General features: G+C 56.7%; 3 protein-coding genes across 3 annotated transcripts in view; all 3 read left to right on the forward strand.

Moving 5' to 3' along the window:
* Positions 1-7,355, forward strand: part of SMARCD1 (SWI/SNF related, matrix associated, actin dependent regulator of chromatin, subfamily d, member 1) — an 8,060-nt gene extending 705 nt beyond the window's left edge. Inside the window, exons 2-13 of the mRNA XM_014947497.1 lie at positions 9-132; positions 1,918-1,960; positions 2,057-2,179; positions 2,481-2,603; positions 3,093-3,209; positions 3,527-3,628; positions 3,718-3,879; positions 3,990-4,087; positions 4,519-4,654; positions 4,986-5,108; positions 5,353-5,454; positions 5,675-7,355. Coding sequence (XP_014802983.1) covers positions 9-132; positions 1,918-1,960; positions 2,057-2,179; positions 2,481-2,603; positions 3,093-3,209; positions 3,527-3,628; positions 3,718-3,879; positions 3,990-4,087; positions 4,519-4,654; positions 4,986-5,108; positions 5,353-5,454; positions 5,675-5,728 — 1,307 coding nt within the window. The 3' untranslated portion in view covers positions 5,729-7,355. The remainder of the gene's footprint in view (positions 1-8; positions 133-1,917; positions 1,961-2,056; positions 2,180-2,480; positions 2,604-3,092; positions 3,210-3,526; positions 3,629-3,717; positions 3,880-3,989; positions 4,088-4,518; positions 4,655-4,985; positions 5,109-5,352; positions 5,455-5,674) is intronic.
* A 1,037-nt stretch (positions 7,356-8,392) lies between these two features.
* On the forward strand, positions 8,393-13,802 carry GPD1 (glycerol-3-phosphate dehydrogenase 1). Its single transcript, XM_014947499.1, has 8 exons — positions 8,393-8,527; positions 8,696-8,873; positions 9,432-9,572; positions 9,929-10,067; positions 10,996-11,108; positions 11,429-11,662; positions 11,918-12,024; positions 12,298-13,802. The coding sequence occupies exons 1-8, from the start codon at positions 8,487-8,489 to the stop codon at positions 12,392-12,394; spliced, it is 1,050 nt and encodes a 349-aa protein (XP_014802985.1). The 5' UTR covers positions 8,393-8,486; the 3' UTR covers positions 12,395-13,802.
* A 1,655-nt stretch (positions 13,803-15,457) lies between these two features.
* Positions 15,458-15,943, forward strand: LOC106891146 (cytochrome c oxidase assembly protein COX14). Its single transcript, XM_014947465.1, has 2 exons — positions 15,458-15,565; positions 15,659-15,943. The coding sequence occupies exon 2, from the start codon at positions 15,667-15,669 to the stop codon at positions 15,823-15,825; it is 159 nt and encodes a 52-aa protein (XP_014802951.1). The 5' UTR covers positions 15,458-15,565; positions 15,659-15,666; the 3' UTR covers positions 15,826-15,943.
* Positions 15,944-16,271: the final 328 nt, after the last annotated feature.

Here is a 16,271-nt window from a genome sequence, read left to right on the forward strand (position 1 = left end):
GCCCGGTGACGGCGGGAGCCCGGCGGTGCGGCCCGGGATGGCGCAGGCCAGCCTGGATCAGGCCCGCAAGAGGCCGGCGCCGCAGCAGCTCCAGCAGGTGCAGCCGCAGGCCGTGCCCAACCGCAACCACAAGTAAGGGCAGCCGTTGCGGGGCATCGGGGTGTCTCAGGGCCTTCTCGGGCACTGGGGGTGTTCCAGGGCGTCCCTGGGTATTGGGGTGTCTCAGGGCATTGTCGTGTCTCAGGGCATCATTGGGGACATCCCTGGGCATCGGGGTGTCTTGGGACATTCTGGGGCAGCGGGAGCATCCCGGGGCGGTGGGGTGTCTCGGGCCATCCTCGAGCACTGGGGACATCCCTGGGCATTGAGATGTCTCAGGGCTTCCTCTGGCACTGGGGGCATCCCGGGGCATCCCTGGGCAGCGGGGTGTCTCAGGGCATTGTCGTGACTCAGGGCATCGTTGGGGACATCCCTGGATATTGGGGTGTCTCAGGGCATAGTCAGGTCTCAGTGCATCATCAGGGACATCCCTGGTTATTGGGGTGTCTCAGGGCATTGTCGTGTCTCAGGGCATCGTTGGGAACATCCCTGGATATTGGGGTGTCTCAGGGCATCGTCGGGGACATCCCTGGATATTGGGGTGTCTCAGGGCATTGTCGTGTCTCAGGGCATCGTTGGGAACATCCCTGGATATTGGGGTGTCTCAGGGCATCGTCGGGGACATCCCTGGATATTGGGGTGTCTCAGGACTTCCTCAGGCATTGGAGATATCATGGGAGAGCAGGGCTTCCCTGGGCAGCAGGGACATCCCAGAGCATCCCTGGGCATTGGAGCACTGCAGGGAATTCCGGGACATCCCTGTGCATTGGGAACATCCCAGGATGTCCCCAAGCATCGAGGTCTCTCTGGACATCATGGGGTGTCCCTGGGTATCAGGGTGCATCTTAGGGCATCCCAAGATGTCCCCAGGTGTTGGGGAGTTCTCGGGACACCCTGAGGTGTCTCACGACATCCCCGGGGGGGGCACAGATACGTTGCCTCTCTCCCCAAAGGGCCCCAGGGGCAAGGTTGGATTTGAGGGTGTGGGTGGGCACCCCCAGAATCAGAAAGTGAGGAGTGAGTCCTCACTGAGGTGAGGACCTTGCAGGGCAGGGGGGACTGTCGGTCACTGGTGTGGTGGGATGGGCTGGTGACACAAAGTGTGGGAGCTCTGCCATCCTGCCATGCTTGGGCTTTTGGAAGAAACAGCTTCAGATTGCACCAGGGGAGGTTTAGGCTGGATATTGGAATTTCTTCGCTGAAAGTGTTGTCAGGTACTGGAGGAGGCTGCCCAGGGAAGTGGTGGAATCGCCATCCCTGGAGGTATTTAAAAGCTGGGCAGACGTGGTGCTGAGGGATGTGGCTTAGTGGGGGTTTGGGCAGTGCTGGGCTGATGGTTGGACTCGATGACCTTAAAGGTCCCTTCCAACCTTGATGGTTCCATGATGCTAACAGTGGTGTTTCATCCTTGATTTAAAACGCAGCTCCTAGAAAAGTCAGTCTAAGGCTAATGGAGGCAGGGAGTCATTCTGTCAGGGCACGCTTTCGAACTGGGTGTAGTTCTGCTTTCAGAGCTCTCGTAGGGGATGAGGAACGTTCAGGTGATCGGTCCATGTCACAGCCACAGGGTTCCTCAGCTCTGCCGTGCCGGAGGCCTGGCAGGGGCTGTGGGGGATAGAGAGCCTGACTCTGCGCTGATGATAACGATAATTGCCTCTGAAAGTGGGAGCCTGGGCACAAGGCTGAGCGCAGGGGCAGTGCCCCAGTGCTAAACCAGAGAATACGCCGTCGTCTTGCTCCCTTCCCGAAAGCCAACAGTTCGTTTGCACTAAGTGGTTGCTGTTTTAATGCTTGTGTGTGCGTCTGCTTCCTCGACAGTGCTAAAAAGAAGAAGATGGCTGACAAAATTCTACCTCAGAGGGTGAGTGGCACACGCAGCCGCGGCCTGTGTTGGCACGGAGCAGAGTGGGGAGGGGAGGGGAAGCTGAGGGTGATTTGCATTCTTGATTGGCTCTAGATCCGGGAACTCGTACCCGAGTCTCAGGCCTATATGGACTTGCTGGCCTTTGAAAGGAAGTTGGACCAGACCATCATGAGGAAGCGCTTGGATATCCAGGAGGCTTTGAAACGACCCATTAAGGTGGGGGAAAGCTGCGTTCGTAGTGATGATAAGCAAGGTTTGGAGGCTCTTATTTCAGTTAGTAGAGCAGGAGGGCACTGAAGCTTGATTCACGTCCCTCTGAGCGTGGCGTATCAGGAATCCTAACACTCCAGACATGACCAAGGAGTGGAACCAGAAATGGCTCTTTCCTTGCTGGTCTGCCCTGGGAGAGGGGGAATATGAGGCAACTGAAAACATTAAGCTTAGTTTAAGCAAAACATAAGTAAGACAGTCAGCAAGATTTCGGAATTAACATTGAGCTGATGCTTTTTTCTCTTAGCAAAAACGAAAGCTACGTATTTTTATCTCCAATACCTTCAATCCAGCCAAGTCGGATGCAGAGGATGGTGAAGGAACAGTCGCCTCCTGGGAGCTTCGAGTGGAAGGACGGCTGCTGGAAGATGTAAGTGTGAGACACCCAACCACAGAGGTGACTTTATGGGTCTGGGATTGGCGATGAAACCAGTTTCCTAGTGTCTTGAGAGCATAGCTTCGGGCTTGATATCCCCCTTCATCTCTGTTTTCTAAGGAATCTGATGGTGAAGAGACCGAGAGCCCAACTTGGAGACCGATGGTGTCCCCTTGGCAGGACACGAGTTATACAAAGTTCTTAGAGCTATAAGAATGGATGGTGAGAGCCCATCAGTGGCACTTGTGTACCCTGGCTCTGAGGACCAGGGCACTTGCATTGTATGTTATTGCTGAGTGATTTAATTCCTGCAAGCTCATCTTTAACTCCAGTCTTGCACTTTCTGACTTGGAACTTGATTTTCAAGCACATGTTGGTGATTTTAGGTGTTCAGAACTTAAAGGAATGCTGTTGTGCACGGTGGCTGTGCTTGAGTGCTGAGACTTGCTGTCCTAACGCTTTTCCTTTCTGTGTTGCTTGCAGTCTGCTTTGTCCAAATATGATGCCACCAAGCAGAAAAGAAAGTTCTCATCCTTCTTTAAATCTCTGGTCATTGAACTTGATAAAGACCTGTATGGCCCTGACAATCACCTAGTAGAGGTGAGCTTCTTTTTCCTGTGTTACTTCTAAAAATGGGTTGGTGTTTCAGCAGACAGCGTTTGTATTTCACTTGTAACTTGAGAGGTGGGGATACTTAAGGCTTGAACAAGTGGCTGGGGGCCAGGAGCTCTTGAATTCTTATCTCAGCTTTTCCTCTGACTTGCTGGGGGTCTGAACCCTTGTTCCAAGCTGTAAGTGAAAATGAGGTGAACTTTCTAGAGGTGGGTGGGATTTACTGACAAGCTTCTTGGGTGCCAAGCAGCAGGAGCAGAGGGAACCCAGCACAGGGATGTTTCTGAATGCCCTCTCCTGTTCAGTGGCACAGGACCGCTACGACTCAGGAGACGGATGGCTTCCAGGTGAAGAGGCCGGGAGATGTAAACGTGCGCTGCACTGTCCTCCTGATGCTGGATTACCAGGTGAGGTGTCAGGAGGAACAGTGCAGGGGGTGTGCTGTGTCACAGCTGTGCCTGTGGCCATCTCAACCTTCCTCTGCTGTTCCTTTCAGCCTCCCCAGTTCAAACTGGATCCCCGCTTGGCTCGTCTCCTGGGGATTCACACTCAGACCCGCCCGGTGATCATCCAGGCCTTGTGGCAATACATCAAGACCCACAAGCTCCAGGACCCCCATGAGCGGGAGTACGTCATCTGTGACAAATACCTCCAGCAGGTAACTGTGTGGCTGGAACAAGCCACTGTTTCACCTTTTCCTCTGTCAGCAGCCAGTGACCGCTGGCCCTGAGCTCCCATCCCTTCCTTAGCCCTGTGTTTTTGTCGCAGATATTTGAATCTCAGCGGATGAAGTTCTCTGAAATCCCCCAAAGGCTTCACGCGTTGCTTATGCCCCCAGAACCCATCATCATTAATCATGTGATCAGGTGAGACTTGTTCACTTAACTTGGTATTTCTAAGAAGAGTGGAAGGGATGGACGAGGCTGGCACAGGGAGACAATGTAATATGTTCTGGTTTTCAGCAGCAGTTCCCATGTTGCCTGCCACTGTTTCTTTGTACAAGAACAGCTCCCTCTCTCATTTCCCACATCCTTCTTTTCCACAAGGCACTCCCACCTTCATGCTGTCCTTTACTTTACACTTTTGTAGATGGAAATCTGCTTGGACCAATGGCTCAGTTCTTGTGCTGCAAAGCCATCAGTGGTGCTTTGCTGCTTGGCGTTAGAGCTGAAGCTGACACTGCCCTGGCTTGTCCCTGCCTGTGGCCCATATCCTGCCTCGTTCTAGAGGAGCTACAAGAATGCAAATTTCTTGATTTACTCACTTATTTTGTCTTCTTTCTTGTGGATGCCTCTAGTGTTGACCCAAATGACCAGAAGAAAACAGCTTGCTATGACATTGATGTGGAGGTGGATGATACCTTGAAAACTCAGATGAATTCCTTCCTGCTCTCCACAGCCAGTCAACAGGAAATTGCTGCTCTGGATAACAAGGTAGGAAAAGCTCCTTCAGGGCTTGGGAGGAATGTGTCTGTGGAGCAGGTGAGCCCTGAACAGGACAGGAGTTCACCTTTGCTCTGCTGTGCGTTTGGAAGCCAGAGTGGGGTCAGCCACACTTACAAACGGGTGGCTTAACAAGAAACATAGTTTTAAAGCAAATGGTCATTGGGAAAATGGCTCATATTTAGAGCAGGAAACTGGGAATTGAAGATCCTGTCTGAGGATAAGTCAACCAGGGAGTATAAGAATTTGGTGGCTCTCTTGATGTTTCTGTCTGACTTTTTCCCCTGTTCAGCAGTTTAGTTGCTGTGCTTATCTCCTTCAGATTCATGAAACAATAGAGACAATTAACCAGCTGAAGACCCAGCGGGAGTTCATGCTGAGCTTTGCCCGAGATCCTCAGGGCTTCATCAACGACTGGCTACAGTCCCAGTGCCGGGATTTAAAGGTAAAAGCTTTGTCTTGTGTGGAAGGTGGATCCAGTCACAAGCTTCCCTCATTATAACCAGCTCCCACAGAGAGAGAGAGAGGCAATTTTCTGCTCAGAAAATGAGACTGGAATTGGAGTCAAGCACAAGAACCTGACCTGACTGTACTGAAATGTCTGTGAGGAAAGGGGAGGGGGTGGGTTTGCTCGGCACAGCCAGAGCTTTTGCACTCCCTGAACTCGTCTTGTCCTTTGTGCTTTCCAGACAATGACTGATGTTGTTGGGAATCCTGAAGAGGAGCGTCGAGCCGAGTTCTACTTCCAGCCGTGGGCTCAGGAAGCTGTGTGCAGATACTTCTACTCCAAGGTGAGCGTCCCCGAGTAAGGAGTCCCCCTCCATACCCAGTGGCTCTGAGTACCTGTCACTCCTTGCTGTGGTGGAAAGTGGCAGTGCTGAGCTTCACTTGTAGACACAGCTGGTCCCAGTTTGAGTTTGCACTTTTCCAGCTGGGTCCCGTGTTCCTTGGGTGCTGTTGGTGCTGCACCATCTGAGTATGTTAATGCTGCTGTTCTGGCTTCTCCTGCAGGTGCAGCAAAGACGGCAGGAACTGGAGCAGGCCCTGGGAATCCGTAACACATAGGCTGCTCTGCTCCTCCCCAGCCAGAAGCATCACAGCTATTTGTGGAGACAGAGCTGCAGAGTGTGCTGTTGAGGCTCACGTAATCCCACTCCAGCAGTGGGGCCCGTGTCATTATTCATCCTGGCATTGTCCCTGTTGGGGCAGCTCCAGGACACTTGGGGTCTTCTGGGGTGTGGCAAGCAGACAGGCTCCAACGAGCACACATTTCTACCTGGTTTTTCTTCTTGACTGTTGCCTTGTCAGTCCCAAGGCTTCTTAGAGCCTCCCCTCGACTCCGCACTGCCCGTAGTGTCCCCAGTAGCCAGAAGGACTGCTGCCTTGGAGCCTTTCTCAAGTTCAGACACCACAGCCCTTCCCTCCCCAACCAGCCTCTAGTTGTGGCACAGGAGAGCTGGGTCTGGGGAGCCTGGAGCTGCCCTGAGTCCTGTGGCTGCTCTCTCCCCTGCCTGGTCCCATAGTGGGCAGGATCCATGAGCTGAGATACCTCCCTGCCCTCCCTCCCTCCCTCGGGGGTGCTGCTGCACTGGGCTGCCCCACAGCTCACTCTCCTCCTTGAGGAAGTTCCTGGACTGCGTAGAGAATTGCTTCTTCCCTTTTTCCCTGCCCTGTTCCCTTTGTGTTCTTTGACAGACTGTCCCAGGTGGGGGTCACAGGGGAGCTGAGGTGCTGGTTTGCTGCAGGGGTGGTGGAACCAGTGGGGAGATTTCCCTGCACTTCACAAGTCCTACAGCTGCGGTTCCAGGAGACCTGCTCGTTTTCCCTGTAGCAGGGAGAGGGGATGCAGCACCTGCCTGGTGGAATTGTAGGCTCATTCCTTTGGGACAGCTGCCTGTGTCACTTGCTGTGGAGACCAGAGGCTCCTTCGTGTGGACCTTGGGGGTGTGATGGGACAGTCCTTGGGGATGGACGTGGCTCCAGCATACCCGAGTTGAGCAGGTTTTTTCTGTGCTGAAGCTCCTGTGGTTTTTAGTCAAGTTTTAGGTTCTGGGGCTGCCATAAAGCCCAGCATGGTTCAGGAATGTACAAGTAGATTTTTCTCTACCGTGGGGAGTAGCGGCCCAGATGCCCCTTTATGGATGAATTACTAGTGAACTGGTGGCCAGGGGTAAGAGAACGGCTTCTCTGAACCTGGATCCCAGTATTTCTTCTCGGGACTGTAATGCAAATGGACTTGAAAGTTGGTCATATTCTCTTGGAATAGCTGCAAAAACACGTTACTGACAACCCCCCCACCCCTCATGCCCCCACCCAGCTGTGGTGTGGTTGGGAAGGTTGCTATGAAATGGGGAGCCTGGGTGGCCCCACTCCTCGTGTCTGTGTTACTACATGTCTGTGAGTAATAGACTCTCGACCTCCCTCCTCCTTTGCCCCCTTTGAAACGGCTCCTCTGTGGTACCGGGGTGAAGGTCTTGGTGCTGATGAAGCAGCCCACGCCTCCTCAGGGCACTCACACGTGAAGGATGCTGAGTACTGCGTAGGCAAGCATAGCTGTGGCAGAATAACTGCTTTTTCTTAACTGAATATTATGGTTTTTTTCCATGGACCAAAATTTTTTTTTTGTACTGTATCCTTGTAGATGTCACCCAGTTTTAATAAAAGCCTCCTGTGAAGGAAGCCTTCCTCCTCCTGCGCTGACAGCTCCCTTTCTCTCTGCAGCTGCCTTGGTGAATGACACTTCATTTACTTGCCTGGGAAGGGACAGGATTATCTCCACCTTTTTTTTTTTCTAATTTTTTTTTTTTTTTAAGGAAGCCAACTGGGTTAAGAGACTGCAGAGAAACTGTTCTTCATAGTTTGGCCTTTTATAGAGAGCCCTTCATGTACAGATCTCCTGGCTCCTGGAGTCTGCTCAGCCTTTGCAAAGTGCTTTCGTGGTAAACAAGCAAAGTATCTTGAGCAAAACTGGAAATCTAGTGGCCGAGCTGCTGATAAAATCAACGTGGACAGGCCCGTTTCCACACTCTGCTGCCTTGCAGAATTGTGGCAGCCTGTTACAAGCCCCAAGTGGGAGTTGGGCATAATTTTGAGTTAACTGTATTAAGATTTACATACAAGGGTTTAAAACTCTGAAAAGGGGCATGATGTGCTTTACCCTGCCTTGTTTGTAAAAGTAGAACTGTAACACTCTACAGAAAACCTATAAAGCCCTTGGTGGCTCCTCTGTGGACAGAAGAAAGGGCAGTTGGTGCTGCTGCCCGGGGCTGAGAGCTCAGGGCAGGAGCTGGTGCCGGGGGCTGCAGCCCCAAGGGTCCTGTTTCTTACTTTGGGGGTGGAATAAAACACTTTAGTGCAGAAAAAGGCAGGGAGAGGGCTCAGCGATCTCCTTTCCTAGTTCTGCCAAGATCAGGGTTTGAGCTTGTCCCACCTTTGCTTCAGGGCAGCCCCCGACGGCTGCCCACCCAGCAGCGGCTGTCTGTGCCCGGGAGAGCGGCCGGCGCTGCCGCCCCGGGGCTCGGTGCCCGGTTCCCCCGGGGACAGGCGGGGCCGGGGGCGGGACGGGGCCGCCCCACTCCTGGTTCTGCTGAGATCAGGGTTTGAGCTGTCCCACCTTTGCTTCAGGGCAGCCCCCGACGGCTGCCCACCCAGCAGCGGCTGTCTGTGCCCGGGAGAGCGGCCGGCGCTGCCGCCCCGGGGCTCGGTGCCCGGTTCCCCCGGGGACAGGCGGGGCCGGGGGCGGGACGGGGCCGCCCCTGCTCCGGGCGGCCTTGAAATACCACCGGCGGGCTGAGCGCCGCGCAGTGCCCCGGCTCCCCCGACCATGGGTGGCAAGAAAGTCTGCATCGTGGGCTCTGGCAACTGGTGAGCGCCCGCTGCCCGAAACCCCGCGTCCCCTCTTTTCCCCCCATCCCCCCCAGTGCCCCACGAGTCCCCGTTTCACCGGGACCCCCGGTGACCTGTGGTGCACTGGGGTCCCTGGTGCCAGCAGCTGTGGTGCCTGCTGTCTCCAGCTCTGCTGTGCCCACGCAGGGGCTCGGCCATCGCCAAGATCGCCGGCAGCAACGCGGCGCGGCTGAGCACCTTCGAGAACCAGGTGAACATGTGGGTGCTGGAGGAGGAGGTGGGCGGCCGGCGCCTCACCGACATCATCAACACCGAGCACGAGAACGTCAAGTACCTGCCAGGGCACAAGCTGCCCCCCAACGTGGTGAGTGTGGCCCGACGGCAGCCTCTCCGCCGAGCACCAGGGCTGGTGCCGACAGCCCAGGCGCTGGTGAGAGAGGTAATAAATAGCTCTGCTGGTGTCCTGGGCACCGGTGTGTGAAGGCAGGGGATGCACCGGGCTGCAGCGGACTCACTTGCACCCTCCCAGTGACCTTGATCCGTGCTTGGACGAGCTGCAGCCCTGGCTGCTCTCGCTGCCCATCTTTGCCCCCGCTCTGGCATCCCCCGGGCTGGGCTCGAGGCCATGTGGCTGCCTGGGAGCTGGCATCGGCCACGCACCGAGAGCCCGGGGGCTCCACCATCAGCCCCTCGGCTGGCACTGGCCTCCTGGGGTCCCCAGAACAAACCCAGCTCTTGTGGCTGCTTTTGCCGTGCTCTGCTCCAGCCCCTCTGCCCTGGAAGGGGACCTCGGGGATGACTCTGTCCCCTTCCTACCCTCAAGCCCCCAGCAGCTGCTCTCAAGCCCCTGCTCCCTTTGTCCTGGGCTCAGGACACGCTTCCTACAGGCACAAGTCCCCGGTGACAGTCGTACTCTCTTCAGGTAGCAGAGCCAGACCTGCTGAAAGCCTGTGCTGGGGCCGACATCCTCCTGTTCGTGGTGCCCCACCAGTTTATCCGCAAAGTCTGTGACCAGCTCAAGGGCCACGTGAAGAAAGATGCTGTTGGGCTGTCGCTGATCAAGGTACGAGCAGGAGGAGCAGGCGCCGCGCTGGGGCATTGGGCCACGGGGGCTCAGAGAGGCTGCGAGGGGAACCCTGGTGTTCTGGAGGAGAAACTGGGCTCCAGAGTTATGGGGGGATGTGGGGAGAGTGGGAAGTGGGGGCAGAGTCTTGATGGGGGGTTGGAGGTGTCCTGGTGGAGGAGAAGGAGGAGGGCATGTGGGGGTATCATCTCAAGTGCTGTGAGGAGTGGGGTGCAGCTGAGCACTGGGAGGCTGCTGGGATGAGGGTTGCAGCACAGGGAATAGCAGGATCAGGGCGGGGGGGACAGGTCTCCAGGGGGGGCAGGTCCTCATCTCTGTCCCTGGTGGCCTCTCAGGGGGTGGACGAAGGACCAGATGGGCTGAGGCTGATCTCAGACATCATCCATGAGAAACTGGGAATCGAGATGAGCGTCCTCATGGGGGCCAACATTGCTAATGAAGTGGCAGGAGAGAAGTTCTGTGAAACAACCATCGGTAAGGAGCCAGCAGCCCTCCTCATTAGCAGCTTTCGTTTCTGATGAGCAGGAAGAGGCAAAGGGGTGAGTGTGGAGCAGCTCAAACGACTGCTACCAAGGGCGAGCCCGCCCTTTTTCCCCTGTAGGAGCTCATTCACAGGGTTTTTCCTCCGTAGGAGCTCATTCACAGGGATTATGATGTGATTGCTCGCTTCATTAAAAACAGAGCTGTGTGTCTAAAAGCTCCTCGCCAGCCTAAGCACCAGGCAGTCGCTGCCACAAATGAAAGGGGTGGACGCTGAGAGACCCTTTAGAAAACAGCATTCCTACCTTCATTTCCTTGGGCTCCAAGGGGATGCTCACCTGGATCTCGTGTTACTGCCAGCCAGGGCTGCCCGAAAGTTCATCTGGTGACTGTTCCTGCCATCCTCCACGCTGTGAATCCTGCACAGCAGCCAAAACCAACAGAAGAGTTCACTGGGTTAGAAGTTACGGGATTCAAAGTGTCTGTATTTTAAGAAAAAGCAAACATGCTGTGCAGGAGGCTGCAGGGACCATGGAGGTACAACAGAGCGTGCTATCGCTGCGAGCACACAGAAACGCTCTTGTGCAGGACGCTGAAGGAACGGGGAGAACAGCAGCCTCCAAACCCAGATCTGTAACCTCTGAAGATGCCTTTAATCTACTGGGCATGCCATTTCTGTCTTGCTTCACACAGCAGTAGGGACTGTCCCCATCTCCTGGGAATTCCAAAGCTGAACCTTGCTTATCTGCCAGGCAATGTGTGCTTGGCCCTCTGCAAATGTTTAGCAACATCCATCAGTTGGGCAATATGTTCCTCTCACTGCACCAGCTGCAGGGGCTATGCTGCAGGAACGCATCGCTGAGCACAGTCCTACCTCAGGGTCTCCCCCATCATCTTCCTCCTTCTCCCTTTGTCTCATCAGGCTGCAAGAACACGCAGCACGGGCAGACGCTGAAGGAGCTGATGCAGACCCCGAATTTCCGGGTGACAGTGGTGCAAGAAGCTGACACCGTAGAGATCTGCGGGGCTCTCAAGGTGGGGGAGCCCCTCACCGGGGTCTGGGGTCTTGGTTAGCAAAGCCTGCAGCTCTCTAGGGCGCTGCAGGGAGCTCTGGGGAGGAGGCTGCCAGTTGGATGAACTCCACTGGATGTTGCACTGTGGATTGCTGAGACCGTTGGGTCAAAAGCCAGACTTTGGAGGGAAGTGTGGATGTGTCCTGTTCAGCTGCTTGGAGGGATGACAATCACTGGCGCAGGCAGGAGCCTGTGCAGGGGATCACACAGGCAGCTCGTGGACACAGCAAAGCCCTGAGCTCTGTTGGGAACAGACCCCTCCACGCTCTTGTTGTTTTCCAGAACATTGTGGCTGTAGGAGCTGGTTTCTGTGATGGACTTGGTTATGGAGACAACACGAAGGCTGCCGTGATCCGTCTGGGATTGATGGAGATGATTGGCTTTGCCAAACTCTTCTGTAAGGGCCCTGTCTCCCCCTCCACCTTCCTGGAGAGCTGCGGGGTCGCCGACCTCATCACTACCTGCTACGGGGGCCGCAACCGCAAGGTGGCTGAGGCCTTTGCCAAGACTGGGAAGGTACGTGGGGTGGGAAGGTACGTGGGGTGGGAAGGTACGTGGGGTGGGAAGGTCCACGGAGGTGAAGGGATGCAGAGTGGGGAGCAGGCAGCATTGAGATCTGCATCAACCTGCTGAGCTGGCAGCAGGAGGGACCCAATTAGAGCCATGGCATCCTGCCTTTGCTGCCAACTGCCGCAGCCTGGCTCTGGGGAGGAAGGTGGGGTGGTGGATGGAGATGCAGGGTCCAGCTCCCTCACTGTTTGGCTGTTTCAGTCTATCGAGGAGCTGGAAAAGGAGATGTTGAATGGGCAGAAGCTGCAGGGTCCCCAGACGTCTGCTGAGCTGCACCGCATCCTTAAAAGCAAGAACGTAGTGGAGAAGTGAGTGCTCTGATCTCTCCTGTCTGCTCTTTTGGGGTTGGGGCTGGGATCTCTCCTGCAGCCGTGGGAGGGAAAACCCACCGTTAGTGTCCCTGCTGTTGGGGTGAATCTCTGCACTGCCCACATCAAACCAGCTGGGCAGGATGTGGCACCCTGCCACTGTCCCGTCTGCTCCTGCTCAGTGGTCCCACATGTTGCAACAGCAGTCGAGGTGCTCTGACTCTGCCAGCTCTGGGGACGGTGCAGGGGGTGACTTTGCTCATCTGCCCGCAGGTTCCCCCTCTTCACAGCTGTGTATCAGATCTGCTACGAGGGCAAACCTGTCACCGACGTCATCAAGTGTCTCCAGAACCACCCTGAGCACAAGTAAGTGGGCTCTGCCTGCGACACCACTCATCCTGCCAAGAAGAGTCCTGCCTGCACCGACTTGCTCTGACGCTACAGCTTTGTAAGGAGTCCGGATTTCCTGGGAGCCTTTGCAGAGTGCTGGAAGGGCAGAGGTTTGCTTTCTCAGCCCTGGACACTGCCAGCCTGAGCCTGGCATCTGCACAGAGGTACCTGCTGATCTCCCTCTCTTTGAAGGACTCGTTTAGCTTCTGCTGCTCTCTAGGGTCTGCCCCGAGCGGAGTCTTCCTCCTTTCACTTTTCTCTTGCTGTGATGGATTCAGTTCTCGGAGACACTCTGCCAGGTCACCTTGATCGATACGGGCTGTGCAGGAGGAGAACAAGCTTTGTTCTCAGCCCCATGGGGCCACTCTGCTCACTGCTGTTGCTTTTGGCTTAACTGTCTTGTGGAGAGGGCACAGCTCCCCGCCCGGCTCCACCAGGGCAAGTGAAGCTCCTCTGGACTTTCAAAGGGGCTGAGGATCACCCTTTCTAAGAAGCACTGGCACAGAAAATAGCATTCTTTTCCACCCTGCCATGTGCTGTTTCCCCAGGCGCTGCCAGCTGCTCCTGATGAACGCTTCAGCCAATGCTTCACATCTGAGGGCAGCCCCAGGGTGAGACTGTGTAGCTTGTTTATTTAGATTTTTTGCTCTCACAATCAAACCTGGCCCCTGCACCCGGGGAACTCCCCTGTTGTCACAGATTTGCCTGTGCTAATTCCATGCCCACTGACTCTCCCCGGGCAGCCTTTCTCCCTCCTATCAGTTTGTCTTCTGGCTGGCTTTGGCAGTGCAGGGGCCAACTGCCCCGAAGTCCTTCTGAGCCACTGGCAGGCTCTGCAGCCCTTGGCAGTGTTACCTGCCAAAGCAGCTGGGCCATGTTGCTTTTACATGAATGATCCACAGCAGCTTTCTGCCTTCCCTCTGACTTGCTTCAGTCTGTGCTTGGTCTTTGCTTCTTCGTGGCTTTACAGGAGCTAAGAAAGCAGGTTCCACGCTTTCCCTGCTGCCTTTCCTGCAAAGGTGCTGGAAACTGCCCACTGGCACAAGGGGCAGCCATGGACATGTGACCTGCAGGAGGTACAGGGAGACCTCCAACATCACAGGAGAGGACAGAGGTCTCATGCCTCGTGTTGTGCCTTTGAAACTTGCCCCTTGTCCGGCCGGGTGCCACGTGCCTCTCTGGTCCTCTGAAGCTGGCTCGCTCGGCCAGTGTTTGCTCAGGCCAGCGTGTCCAGCGGTTCACTGACCCTGTCTGGGCTGGCAGGCTGGAGCTGCTGCAGGTCTCACTGCCCACCCCCGTTCCAGGCCCTAGTGCCACCGGGTCTGTGATCAGCAGTGTACTTTACAAATCCTTAAAATTAATAATAAACTTGGAGAAGAGAGGGGGGACACGCTTTTTGCCCTGTGGCTCCTGTGCATCATTGTCTCTGGGTTGGTGCCTGCTGGGCTGGCTGAGCACAGAACAGGGCACTGTCAGCTCCCGCCTGGCTCCGCACCCTCCTGTGCTGTCCCAGAAACAGCAAATGCCCCCACAGGTCACTGCTCAGTCACAACACAAGGCAGTGTCCCACTTGCTTTTTCTCAGCAGAGGTTCCAGTGCTGAAGTTTGGCTGTAGGACAGAAGAGGGCTGAGGCTGCAGTGCTGAGCCGGGTACAGGATCCTAATGCTTCTACCTGGGGCCTTGCAGGAGCCCGGCCAGGACTCTGCTGTGCCCCTTGTACCCCAGGGCTCCCCTTCTCTGACGGCCTGGTTTCTTGGGACATGCCGTTGTGTTTTATTCCTCTCTTCCCAAGTGCTTTTCCTGGACTTGCCTTGTCCCCGTCTTTCTTTGAAATGCATCTTATACCGAGTGACCTTTCCAGGACCGTTCGCCCTCCGCTCAGCCTCTTGCTCAGGGAATTTAATCTGCTGGCACCGCAGTTGGTTCTGTGTCTTTTATTAGATACAGTTTCTCACTAGGCACCCTACGACCTTTAAATTCAACTAAGCTATTGTAAAGAAAGTAGCCAGAATCAGCCTCCTCTAATGAGGTTGGAGGGAGGATAAAGGAAGTCCAGTGTGGTCCTGCAGGGCTGGCACAAGTTCTGGTTCCCATTGTCTTGAAGGGCTTCAGGAATCCCAGCTCAAGTGTTGGGACATGAGGCTCACACAGGAGCAAGGGTCTCTGAGGCCTCCTCCCTCCACAGAGTACAGTCTCTCACCTTGGCTCCCTAAACTCTTCCCAGCACCTGCCTGGAGCTGCAGCAAGATCCAGAACTGTGTTTTGGACTTGCATTTAGCTGTTAGCTCCTCTGCTGTGGAAGTGCTTCATGAGGGATTCCTCGGGGCTGTGTGCTGCTGGCAGCGCCCAAGGCCCTGCAGGCCCCAGCATTTCCTGAAGGTCCCAGGTCTCACCTGGGGGTGGCCGGTGCACGAGCCTCTTGCTTTCAGACACCCCAGAGGAGCGCACAAGCTATAAAAAGTATTCCCTTTGCCATTTGGAGTTATGTTCTGCAGCCTCAGCACATCCTGGCGCTGCAGGACGCTGCAGCCACCGGAGCTGCTGCTGTGCAGCGACCTGGGGAAAGGACGAGGGAGCGGGGGGGTGGCCTGTCTCCTGCAGCCTCAGCGCTTGACAGAGGCGGTGGGGCAGAGCAGGGCCAGCACAGGGCTCCCCAAATGCCAGCAAGGAGCTCCGGGGGGTGCCAGCAGCCGCTTGCGGGGGAACGCGGCCTCCAGCAGCCCCTGGGAGCAGCCTGTCCGGCGGGGAGTGCGGGCTGGGCCTCGGGGAAGGTGGGGAGGCCTGTGGGTGCCTCAGGGCTGGTGCGGCCTTCGCTCCATCCCCTCTGCAGCCGGAGATGGTCCCCTCAGGGCCCGCCTCAGCCCCGCGCACCCCGCTGCGGTGCGCATCACGGCGAAAGGCCAGGCTCCCGGGCTGTGCTGAGGAGAGCGGGCCCGGGCAGCCCGGCCCGGCCGTAGCCGTGACCCGGCGGGCCGCCATGGCCGCCTGAAGTGAAAGAGCGCATCCGCCGCCAGGCGGCGCTGCAGCCCGCCCCTCGGCGGACTACACATCCCAGCGGGCAGCGCGGCAGCCACGTGACGGGTGGAGGCGGGGCGCTGGGCGGAAGCGAGCGGAGCCGCAGGCCGGGGGTACCGGAGTCCGAGGGCGCAGGTACGGGGCGGGGGGGACACACGGGGGGTCCCGGCGGGAGCGGGCGGGGGAGGGAGCGTGTCCGGCCCCGCTGACCGCCGCCTTCTGTTGCAGGCGCAGCCATGGTGTCCGCCAAGCAGCTGGCCGACTTCGGCTACAAGGCCTTCTCCGGCTCCATGGCGCTGCTGACGCTGTACGGCGGGTACCTGTGCGGGACCCGGGCCTACCGCATCCTCCAGCGCCGCCAGGAGCGGCAGGCCGCCGCCGGCCCCGACAACTGAGGGCGGCCTGCGGCTCGGCCCCGCGGCTCCCCGCCGGAGCAGGGCCGGGGAAAGGGCCCCGCGGGGCTGCGCTGGCGGGGGGAGGAGAGGGAGCACAATAAACGCGTGTGAGAAGGGCCGGCGGTGTGTGGTGTGTGGTGTCTGCCCCAGCCAGCGCCCAACAGCGCCCCCCTTCGGCGTAAAATGGCTGCTGGGAGGCCCAGAATGACAGAAAAGGGGCTCTAGGGAATCACGGAATTGTCAGAGTTGGAAGGGACCTCTAGAAATCATCCAGTCCAACTCCCGGCCAAAGCAGGGCTGCCCAGGGCACATCACTCAGGAGCATCCACTGGGGCTTGAAGGTCTCCAGAGAAGGGGACTCCACACCCTCCCTGGGCAGCCTCTGCCAGGGCTCTGCCACCCTCACCCAAAAGAAGTTCTTCCTCAGATTGGAGTGGAACTTCCCA

This window comes from Calidris pugnax, unplaced genomic scaffold (genome assembly GCF_001431845.1).
Source record: "Calidris pugnax isolate Ruff unplaced genomic scaffold, ASM143184v1 scaffold155, whole genome shotgun sequence".
Classification (NCBI taxonomy): domain Eukaryota; kingdom Metazoa; phylum Chordata; class Aves; order Charadriiformes; family Scolopacidae; genus Calidris; species Calidris pugnax.

What these genes read in the sequence shown, in the direction of transcription:
- GPD1 (XM_014947499.1), top strand. Translation starts at nt 8,487, where the DNA reads ATGGGTGGCAAGAAAGTCTGCATCGTGGGCTCTGGCAACTG. An exon ending in TTGGGCTGTCGCTGATCAAG is followed by an intron (nt 9,573 to 9,928) that starts GTACGAGCAGGA and finishes GTGGCCTCTCAG; the next exon opens with GGGGTGGACGAAGGACCAGA. An exon ending in AGCAAGAACGTAGTGGAGAA is followed by an intron (nt 12,025 to 12,297) that starts GTGAGTGCTCTG and finishes ATCTGCCCGCAG; the next exon opens with GTTCCCCCTCTTCACAGCTG.
- LOC106891146 (XM_014947465.1), top strand. Translation starts at nt 15,667, where the DNA reads ATGGTGTCCGCCAAGCAGCTGGCCGACTTCGGCTACAAGGCCTTCTCC.